Source organism: Typopeltis vanoorti, chromosome 21, assembly GCF_054136105.1.
Source record: "Typopeltis vanoorti isolate ZY-2024b chromosome 21, IOZ_Tvanoo_1.0, whole genome shotgun sequence".
In the NCBI taxonomy this organism is placed as follows: domain Eukaryota; kingdom Metazoa; phylum Arthropoda; class Arachnida; order Uropygi; family Thelyphonidae; genus Typopeltis; species Typopeltis vanoorti.
Window position 1 is genome coordinate 87958745 of NC_143569.1, and position 11669 is coordinate 87970413.

The 11669-nt window shown below is 34.1% G+C and overlaps 1 protein-coding gene across 4 annotated transcripts in view; it reads left to right on the forward strand.

Annotated features, from left to right (window-relative positions):
• The window catches only part of LOC150095088 (REST corepressor 3-like), a 207022-nt gene extending 195708 nt beyond the window's left edge, over positions 1–11314 (forward strand). For all 4 annotated transcript variants that reach the window (XM_090410972.1, XM_090410971.1, XM_090410974.1 and 1 more), the window contains 2 exons: positions 1114–1310; positions 8870–11314. In XM_090410972.1, the coding sequence (XP_090267098.1) occupies positions 1114–1310; positions 8870–8981 (309 nt within the window). In that variant the 3' untranslated portion in view covers positions 8982–11314. The remainder of the gene's footprint in view (positions 1–1113; positions 1311–8869) is intronic.
• Positions 11315–11669: the final 355 nt, after the last annotated feature.

The following is an 11669-nucleotide window of genomic DNA, read 5'->3' on the forward strand; positions in this document are numbered from 1 at the left end:
TAGATGGTAGAAAAGATTTAGAGATGAGTGACTAAGCTGGTGACAGGTGACTGTGGAATGCTCCCTCTGAGTCTGAGGAAGCTTGAAGGTGTTTGGATTACAAAGTTTGGTTGATAGGCAGAGAAGAGTGGGGGGACATGATATAAATGTATAAGATATTACAGGAATTTTATAAAATTGATGCAAAGGAAATTTTTCAATAAATGACAAGTACTGTCCAACCACAGATGTGAGACCCTCAGCTGGCAATGTGCCAAGAAGAGTCAATTCATGTAGAAGGGGAGAAAGGAATAAGACTCTACGAATTTGTCACTGACATGCGAAATCACGTGCTTTACATGTAAAATTTTCTAATTATTGTACAAGCAATATAGTTACCACTTTAAAAACTAGAATTTTCATAAAAGAAAAGCTAATTTTCCGACATATAATAATAAACACTCATCTAATGAAATGCATTGATTATCCTATTATTGGAATGGATTCACCTTCTTCTGCCATGCCCAGAAGTGTCAAGGGGGTCGTGCATCTGTGGTCAGAAAATTAGGTGGTATCCATGGAGGGTGTGTAAGATTGTGGTTAGTATGGGTGTGTAGACCAGATTTTTTTCCATGATGAGTGGTGAATGAGTGAAATGTATTGCCAGAATTAGTTGTGAGTTTCCCGAAAGTGAATGAGTTTAAGGAGAGATATGATAGGTTTTGTGCGTATAATAGTTAGTTTTGGTCTCTCATGATGAGCCTCCAGACTCTGTGGAGATAATGTATAATAATAGTAGTAGTATTTTATCTTATGTTTTAGATAAGATTTATGTGCAATCATAAATTGTATGCTTATACAACAGGAGTTGAAGCCAAATAATGGCTGTTAGGGGAATATTTTATATATAATTATTCACAAAAACAGAAAAAAATTTTGGATTCCACTCTATCTTCTGTTATATATTAGGCACACAGTGGCCAATTAACACAACTTAATTTTAGTATCACATAGGTTGAAATTTTCTGGATCACTTCTCTGATATGAACATTCGATTTGAATATGATGAGAGAGTTCTACCTAATTATATGTGTGAATTTATATATTTTTTTCTTTCTTTTTTTTTCTCTGTAGAATGAAATAGAACAAGGTGGATCAAATGCAGGAAGCACTGCAGGGAGTCATCCTGGTTCTCCAGCAAGTGCAAATCAGTCTGCTCCTGCTGGTCCTCCTCCTTTACTACACCCTCCTCATAGTCCATCATCTACTCCTGCAGTTACAACACATCAGAGGTTATGCCCACCTCCTTTGCAGCAAGCAAATGCCCTGAGGTAATGGCTACATTGTTTTATCAGTTATTCTTTTATGAGATATATTTCAACTTCTGTGCATTTTAATTTAGTAATAAAACATTTAGACACATTTTTTTATATACATTTTGATTTTTAAGAGCCCACTTTTAATGCTATACAAAGTTCTATGCTCTTGATTGTGGATATCATGATATCTTGATATAGATCGCAGTCAGAATCTTGATCCAACTTGAAGTCTTTCAGATTAGATCACTTAATATTACTGAAGTCATTGTTTCTGTTTAAATGGACAGTTTCTTTGCTTTAAGTTTGTAATGTCCTTTTTAATCATCTAATTATGTAGTATATACACATACGAGGGCAGTCTGAAAAGTTCTCGGCCTCAACCATAGATGGCAACACTATTGGCAAGATGTTTTTTCTAAGTTGGTACTTCTGTCATAAGCATCATGTGAAATTGCAAGTCATTCTATCAAGTAGTTTGTTTTTGTACACCTGTCTGAAGCAAAAGTGTTGTCTGTATCCCTTGAAATGGATAAAATTGATTAACTTGTGGTTATAAAATTCTTTGTAAAAGAAGGTTTAATGCCAAAAGAAATTCATTCGAAGTTCATAAAAGTTTATGGGCACTCTTCTCCTTCGTTTTCGACAATTAGGAAATGGGCTGTTGAGTTTAAACGTGGCCGTACCAGCCTTGAAGATGATCCATGCAAAGGACGTCCAAAAAGCATAATAACAATAGAAATCATTGATCAAGTACACGATATGGTATTGGATGACCGGTGAGTCAAAGTGCGTGAAATTGCTGAGACTGTAGGCATTTGAAAAGAACATGTAGGATATATTTTGCATGAAGAATTGCAAATGAAAAAGCTTTGCACAAGATGGGTGCCTCGCTTGCTCACAGCAGATCAAAAACGCACTCGCATGAAAACTCTGAACAGTGCTTGGAGCATTTTAACAAGAATAAAACTGATTTTGTGCATCGATTTATTACTATGGATGAGACTTGGATTCACGATTACCCACCAGAATCCAAACAGCAACCAAAAGTGGACAGAAGCCAGTTGTTCAGCACCAAACAAGAAAACCAAATCGGTTCCATCAGGCAGGAAAGGTCATGGCATCTGTGTTTTGGGATGCTAAAGGCATTTTTTTTTATTAATTATCTTGAAAAGAGTAAAACAATAACTGGGGAATATTATTCCGAACTTTTAACCAGACTAGACAAAAAAAATTTGTGAGAAAAGAAGACCCGGTTTGCAGAAGGAAAAAAAATCATCTATCATCAGGACAATATGCCTGCCTACAAAAGTGTTTTGGCAATGGGAAAATTAAGGGATCTGCACTATCAATTGTTGGAACATCCACTCTATTCCTCAGATTTGGCTCCCTCTGACTTCTTCCTCTTCCCAAAACTAAAACTCTTTCTCGCTGGTCAGCATTTTTCTTCGAATCTGATTGCAGCTGTATAGGGGTATTTTGCAGATCTTACTGAGAACCACTACAGGGACTGGGTAATGGCGCTGCAGCATTGCTGGAATAAATGTATTAGTCTTAAGGGAAATTATGTTGATAAATAAAAATAATTTTGAAATTATAAATTTGTTTTTTCATTGTTAGGCCGAGAACCTTTCACACCACCCTTATACCTTCAGTAACCTTGTTAGACAAAAACTTGTGTGTGTATAATTTTCTGTATTCACAAATGAACACCAATTCATATTTCATTATAACCAAGAATTATATAATTTTGACTACTATAAGTGATTTTTTTAAAATAAATTTAATAATTTAGGTTTGGCAACATTGAGATATGGAGTGCAAGGCAAGCTGCACATTGAATGCTGTAGTTACATTTCAAAATGGCAACTTTTTGGAACCTAATATTATGAGAATTTTGTAGCATTGTTTGATTTTTGTTTACAAAGTGTATGGTGCCAGAGTGTATAGCAAAAGAGTAATGAGCCACAAAAATGTTTCAGGAGTTTGCTGATAGGGGAATCATTCGCAGTAACTTTTGAATTGGGTTGCTAAGTATATCCCACACAGAATGCAGTATAGTATGAGTTGAGGAAGGGAAGGACAACTGAATGCTAGGATATCTGCTGAGCTGAACATTGATGAAGAATTTATACACAGCATTTTTCATAATATCTAGGGAAGTTGGCAGAAGATTCCAAAGCAAAATGTATGATGGCTTCTCTTTCAGTTCTTCAGTATGCGAAGAAGGAAATGATTTCCTTGACTACATATTATTGATGGAATTGAAACATTCCAATTCTCCAAGGACAGTTATTTCCTTTTACAGGAAAAGTGATGCATTTTGTCTTTGAGATGATCAAGGAGTATTGCAGTATTTATGAAGAATGGAATTATCCATAGCAACAGAGAAGTCATTTAGAATGACAATAGAGAATGGAGCAAAATTTTTTTGTTTTATATACTGTGCAGTAATGACATGTTTATGAGAAGACATCACCATAAGCAAAGAATTCTTCTCAGAAATTGTTGCTCCTGCATGGTAATGCCACAGTGAATTTTGGATGGCAACATTATGATCCCTTCACCTCATTAACACTACTTAATTTTAGTTTAATCCTTTATCCAAGTGTAAGCAAACAAAGTTTGCGCCTGAAGTATCTTCATGACTTAGGCAACTCATAGTAAAGGTGGACTAAGTTCTTATCACTTGTCTTAGTATCTCCCATAAAGCAAAGCACATCTCCTTGCGGATATGTAATGCTATGCATTAAGGGAAGGGCCACTATCCAGACCGGTTTCGACCTTTATTGAGGTCTCGTCAGTGGGAGCCAGACCCAGAGGTGGTGATACTAAGGTGAAAGTAATGGAGAAGTCATATTTACCTATATGAATTGCCAAAAGGTGTCTCACCTTATTATTAAATTACTCTGGATTAGAGAAAGATGTTGGAAGTTTTTTCCCACTTGGTTAGACTATAATAAATTTAGTTTAATCCTTTATCCAAGTGTAAGCAAACAAAGTTTGCACCTGAAGTATCTTCAGGACTGAGGCAATTCGTGGTAAAGGTGGACTAAGCTCTCATCACTTGTCTTAGTATCTCCCATAATGCTATGCATTAAGGGAAGGGCCACTACCCAGACCTTCTTATTGCAATATACCAATTCCAGAACATCAAAAAAATAAGAAGAGTAAAAACCAAAATAAGAACAAAAACTTAAATGTGGGCAAAAAGAAATTGCAATCCTTGTGCTTGAACAGAAGCATACCAAATTGAAAAAAAAGCCATCATATTAGACATACAGAATAACAAAACAATGCTAAGGATATCGGAAACTATAGCCATTAAATGTGACAAAAAACTCCAAAACGTCCACCACCCTATGTAATCTCAGAGAGTTGGAAGCTTTACAAAATGCAAATTAGGCCAAGATTCCCACCAATAGAAAGCAATACAGAAAAATCTGATGTAAATATAAAGTTGACATGACAGACTCCACTTTGTCCATGAGCTCTGAAGACGACACTTAGTCAAAACAGCTCATATTCCTTACTCCCATTTTTTATTTGTTTTATCTTCTCTTTTTTTTGATTTTGTAGTTTATCCTGGATATGAGACCATTATGAAATTACTGTATGTATTTTTTGGTTTTTAGTCCACATATTTTTAACTTTCGTATTTTTAATTTCCATACAATTTTACCGCTTTTTACCTATCCCTCCCCCTTCTTTTTTTCAAAAAAAAAAAAAAGTTCTGATGTATTTATTCAAATGATAGTTTATAGATTCACAGTTCATTTTAATGGTTTAAAATTCAGTTATACATACTTTTTTAATCAATATATTTCTGATTCTGTTCCATAAAAATTTAATCTTGTGGATTCTATAAGGGTATGTCAAAAATTATTCCTTTTTATATTACTTTTCTTTTAATCTATGTTTTTAAAATACATATCACCAATATTTTAATTTAATCGGAGTAAAAAAGCCAATGATGTAATATAAGGAGTGCTCCTTATGAAAATAGGCAAAGTAGCCATAAGTATCAATTTGAAATTATTAGCCAAATGTTTGTAAAAAATGGCTACATTAAAAAAAAGTTTGTAAGATCCTCCACAAAATATACCATTAAAAGCAAAAAAGAGTACAAGAATACCATACATTATATCAGAAAAAATAGAAATAAATATTAAGGCAACCTTCAAACCTCCTTCAAAATTAAGAAATTTACTCAGCTCATCCAAAGATCCTCTTTCATACCTTGCCCACCCAGGGGTTTACAAAATTCAGTGCACCTGCAACCTACCTTACATATGGGAAACAGGGTGCACCATCCCAATAAGAAAAGATGAACACAAATGCCACATTAAATTCCTCCACTATGGTAAAACAGGCCTGTCAGACCACATACTTCAAACATGTCACAGAATTGACTGGAAAGGCACGAAGTCTATACACTGCACCAAAACCTGGTTTGCAAGAAGCCTCTGAAATGCTGAAACATCGTCCAAATCTAAAAAAGAATGATGGATTAATAATTCCAAGAATTTGGAGGACTCATCTTCAAACCATGTAGTATCCAGACAACCCCAAACAGAAGAAAACTTTAATATGAAAGGACTTTAGAAATTGTTTAATATAGTTCCACTACAAAATTTCTTATTTATCATCTGTATATTATTATACTGATATGTATGAAAAGTTTATTTTATTTTGTGAATTAATATTTTATTTAGTATTATTTTTATTTATTTTTTCCACCAGAGGTCAGGCTAGGGTAAATGACTAACAAAAGCATTTAGATTCATCTTACTTTTGTGTAGTGTCATGTAGCTTGTGTCCTGTACATATGTTTTCCTGATGATGATCTCAGTACAGAGAAAAAATTGGCAATCCAATTACAAATTGAGGAAGGCAGACCATAACATATCGATTTTCTGAGAAGTCCTTGATGTTGCACCCAATCAAATACCTTAGAAATGTCAAGTGCATAGCACAGGTTTCTACAAACCTTTCCATGCCATGCCATGTGTCCAGTGGTGTAGGCAAGATTTGCTGCAGATCTAGACTGACAGTCACTGATTAGTTACAATTTTCCAGGTGTTTGTTGATAGAGTTGACTATTGATGACCCTCTCCATTACTTTAGACAACACTGATCAAGAGTTTGATGAATTGACTGTATATGTGTTTGCTTCCATACTGCAGGGCAGATGCCAGCTGAGATTAATATAATATATATATGATAAAGAAACAGGTGTTAGTTCAGAAGCACATCTCTTGAACATAATTAGTGGAATTCAGTCACCACCAGAAGCCTTTTTGCTATCTAGATGTTGTTCAAGATTTTTCTGATGTCTTTCTGGCAGAAGACTACAGGAGACATGTGATGCAGTGTTTGAGTGAAGAAGACACCTGTCTATGCAGGTGTTGAGAAAAATGATGTCAGGAGGTCAGCTTTATCTTTTGCTGATGTTGGAATACTATCATCTGGGTGAGAAAAGTTGGAAGCACAGATGGATAAAGTTCAGCTGCTTTTAAAAGACATTTCCTGGTCCACTGTGGCACAATTTTTGGAAACCCTTCATTCTCCACTCTGTTCAAAATTTTCACCCTTGGATACAGGGTAGGAATTTTGAACAGAGTGGAGAATACACCATGGATAATTTCTGTAACAAGATCACAAGTATATTGTTGTGATCTTGTGATGGTGCAGATCATTTAGATTGGTATTTATATCACAAATGTTAGGAAGTGATTGTGGAAGAAATTTTTTTTTTTTTTCAAGCAGGATTTTTTTGAGAGAGGTTTATTTTTTATTTTATCTGCAGTGACATATTTATTTAAGCTTACTTTAGCATTTCAAAGGTGAACAGAAAAAGAGCAGGGGAGGAAATGGACTCTTAGACATCACATATACAGTGTTCCTCACATACATTACATGGTCTCTGGGCACACCTTGGCAACATATGTGCCAGCTCAGGAAGCTTCCAAGATTACCATCTGGTACCCAGTTTGCAGAACTGCTGTATCTCTGAAAATGAGATGGTTCTAGATCTCCACAGTGTTTTGGCATGCACTTGAGAGATATCATTCACACTGCATGTTGGAAGAATTGGTGGTGGTGGGAGGTACAGAAACAGGAACACCTGCTCTGGGAACTAAGCATGGCAACAGCCACTTGTGGCCTTAGTAAGCAAGGTGGTGGCGGCATTTTGCATTATTTGGACCAGTGTTTCCCAAGCTTTTCCTACGACAGAACACCAGAAATCCTGAAATTTTCATGGAACACCTTGGTTATTTTGGAATGTATTAATTAATTATTAATAGTTAATTTAGCCAATTTTTATTATTAATTAAACATCAAATTAATTTGTGCTGATTTTCATTGACATATCACATTCTGATCACCAAAAATTTATAATATTATTATAAGTACTTACAAGTGAATGCAGACTTTTTCTCCTGTGTGCTGGTAGTTTTCCCCTCCTTTTGTACATCCTGGAGATCGCTTTGTAGGCTGGTGGTGGATGACTCGCTATCTGTTGCATCACAAACACCTTCAATAAGAGATTTCTTAATACCAAAATTAAACAAAGTCCCTTGTCTCTTATTCATATTAAAATTTAAATCTGCAGGCCTATTACTTTTAAAAAAATTACGGCACTACAGTTTCGAAACTTTCACCCTACAATATGAACTTGCGAAGAAAGTATTCAGTATTACTAGATTTGAGAACCAGATACAGACTACCTTGATCTTCAATTTTAGTGGAAAAATTTTCTTTATACTTCCTTGCTGATTGGTCACTAACATTTGCAACACAGATGTTATTTCTTTCAGTTTTGAGAACAGAGGATACGCTGCCCATTGTTGTAATCGGCTTGTAGGCAATTTTTATGATCGGTCATAAACAGCGGTATTCTCTTTCCCGATTGTCAAAAGATTTCGATGTGTGAAAATTAACGATAATTCATGAATATTTCCATGTTTAAAAATATGCCGCTTGGTCACTGACATTTGCTACACAGATGTCATTTCCTTCAGTTTTGAGAATAGAGGATACTCCACCCATTGTTATAATTCTCTTGCAGGCAATTTTTATGACCAGTTATAAACAGCGGTATTCCCTTTTCAATGTGTGAAAATTAATGATAATTCATGAATACTTCCATGTTTAAAAATACACGGCTTGGTCACTAACATTTGCTACACAGATGTTATTAGGCATTCTGGGTCTGAGCTTTTCAACATATTCACGAATATTATTCTCCTCAGAATATTTCCACTATAAAATATTTATTCATGAAAAATTCTTAGAAAACTAAAGTGACAAATTTCAGGAGAACTTCTCGCAGAACACTTATTCACCTTCCACGAAACACAGTTTGGGAAACCCTGGTTTGGACCAATGTATTGCCACAGAATTGAAGTATCCTTGTTGCATCAGTTAACATCATTCATGTTTGTAATGGATAATATCCATATAAATAGATAATAATGGTAGGACACACAAATTGTGTATATGTATAATATCTTCATGCTTTTTTTTTTTCCCCCAGATTAAATTGTAATTTTTTTTCCTGTTTTTTATAGGGCAGGAACACCTAGAACTCTATTGCAGCAACCACCACCTTTGATCTGTCCCACCACAACATTTGTTAATGGAACTGTAAAGCCACCATCTATTCATGATACCAGCATATAAAAAAGTAACTTCTCTAAATAGTGAAGTTCTGCTTGAATGTTGACTGGTTTCTTTCCTAATTCACACTCAGCAGGGAAGTGCTTTACATGTATTTTACAGTGCTCTACCAACACTCAGGATGGCACAGTACAAATATTGGTAGCATCATGAGCTCATATCCCTAGTCTCGCTAGGATTATTCCCTGCAAGTCTAAAGAGTTTTCTGCCAGCATTCACATATTATTTCAAAATACATCATAAAAATCATAATCATTTTCATTCTTCATCAAAGTACATAATTTCCATGGAGAGAGTAGTGCTAGTAATGGTTAAACATCTTAAATTTGTGCTTTTCAAACATCTGCAGTCCAAGTGTTAGACTGAATATTTTGATACCAGAATGTTACCACATTACAGACAAATAGAAACAGCGCCTTCATAACGATCTATTTACATGCAATAGAACAGAGATGCAATGCTATTCTTTTGTGAAAAACCTGAGGAATTCTTAGATGTTGGAGTGAATCAAAACCTGCGATTGTAGAGAAATCCACAGATGCATATATTTTTAATCGGATATCTAAAAGGAACCAAGAAGAATGCAAGACAGTTGGGAAAACCAAAGTACTAGTTTGTAGAACTAACTGCCTTCAATAAAACCAGCCAGGACAAAGATGCACAACCACCTTGCGTATTTTTATTTGTGTGTATGTGTGTGTGTGCGTGTCTATATGCATGTGGTTTTGTCACACTGGAAAAATTACTGTTTAGATACCCTCACTACTTAGTGCTGCTTTCATTTTTGCAAGAATGTCTGAAGAAGAAGAGAACAAAAAATTTGCTCAGAAACAAGCAGTGCAGAAGAGGTTTGTTCTTTTACATATCAAGAACAAAGCTCTTTTTTTTTTCTTTTTTTCACAAACATAAAATTGAAAACATTATCTGGATTGTATTTATGTATAGTTTTATGCAGTTGTATAATTGAAATCCATAGAAGAGTGTTTAATTGGACTTGAAAGTTAGTTTTAAAGCTTTGGAAAAAAAAAAAAAAAAACACTTTGCGGCTGGTTTTTTTCAGTCATTTGGTTTGCTATGGCAAGAATACAGATATGTTCCAAGGACCTGTTTGATGCTGACAAATAATGTGAAATATCCATGTATTCATTTTAATACTTTAATTACTGATATAATTGATTGACAAAAACTGTCATTTATTTTAAAAACTTGAATATTAACATACTCAATTGGTTAGACAACTATTTACTGCCAGAATAGAAGGACATTGACAAAGGTAGATTAGTTAATTTATTGTAATGGTTTGCTGTATAGCATTTAAAATGTTAATTTAATATATATTTTTTGTTTGTGTTTTGCACTTTATGGCATATTCAAAAATGATTAACTTTTCATAATTAGAAAGCATCAGTTACTTCTGATAGTAATAAATTATTGCAAACAGCCAGGGAGTCGCACTATATTGGATTAATAAATTGTGGCCCGACTGCGTCTTCTAATACCCAGCTGATTAAGTCCCTGGCTATTTCTCATTTCAAAAGAGGGTGAAGTCCATAGTGGCCAATCATCTCTGAATATTACCTGGCAGGACTGTTGTTAAAACTATTGTAAATAATGATTTCTCTTAATTTCTGTCACTTTGCCCAAATAAGAGATTTATCCACACCTGTGGTAATACAGAAGTTTGCTTCTGTTCATATAATTCATGCTAAGTTATACACAGTTTTATGTGATTATCATGTAGTCCTTTAGAGAGCCATTAATCATTTTACCAGTTCAAGCAGGATTGGGAGAAATATAATTTCTCATTATTCTTCAGAGATTTTATCTCAAGTTCATTTGTCATTGTTACACAGACTTATAGTCAAGTAAGAAACATTCTACTACTTTGTGTTTATATATATATATATATATATTTGTTTTTTTCTCCCCCCAAATAATGAATGTTTATATTTGGTGATGATAGTATAGAGCTGGAGGCAGATGGCTAGTGAAAAAGTGATGTGTACACAAGTAATCTTACATTCGTATGTGGAAGTCACTTGTTTGTATATCTGTGATTGTAGTGTTTTAAAATTAGGTGTATATGTATATGCATCTTTTACTCGCTGTAATTTATTGACCTAAAATTTACTTCAAAATCTTCTGAACTACTTAAAATTATTTCTGTGTCCAAATAATCAATTAATAAAGTTTACAAAAATTGGTATTATATCTACTTTTATTTATAAGAACAAGATGAAGGTTGGATAAGAAAGTTATGGTAATAGGTAAAATGAAAAAATTTGTATGTTCATTTTGATTTTGTCCTGAACTTCATGGTATTAAAATAATATCATATCATTATCTAAAATGCTTTTATTTATAAATTATCAAAGTTCACACATATACCCTATTTTATAAAATGAAAGTATTTAAGAATTTAAATGTTACTTTTACATTTCCTTTCATTCTGTGGTTATGGAGTGGTTTTAGAACTAAAAAAAAAAGGATATCAAATGATATCCTCTTTTTGGTCATGTGAGAGCAAAAATCATGTTTTCTAGAGATGTACATAAAAAATCACTTCTGTCGCTGCAAATAAGTCTCTCTTAATTTTGTGGGGAAAAAAAAAACAGAATTGGAAATTTAAAAATGCATTACAGACTCGCATAAACCATCAATGTATGAATCCTGCTTAGGATGCAAGTCATA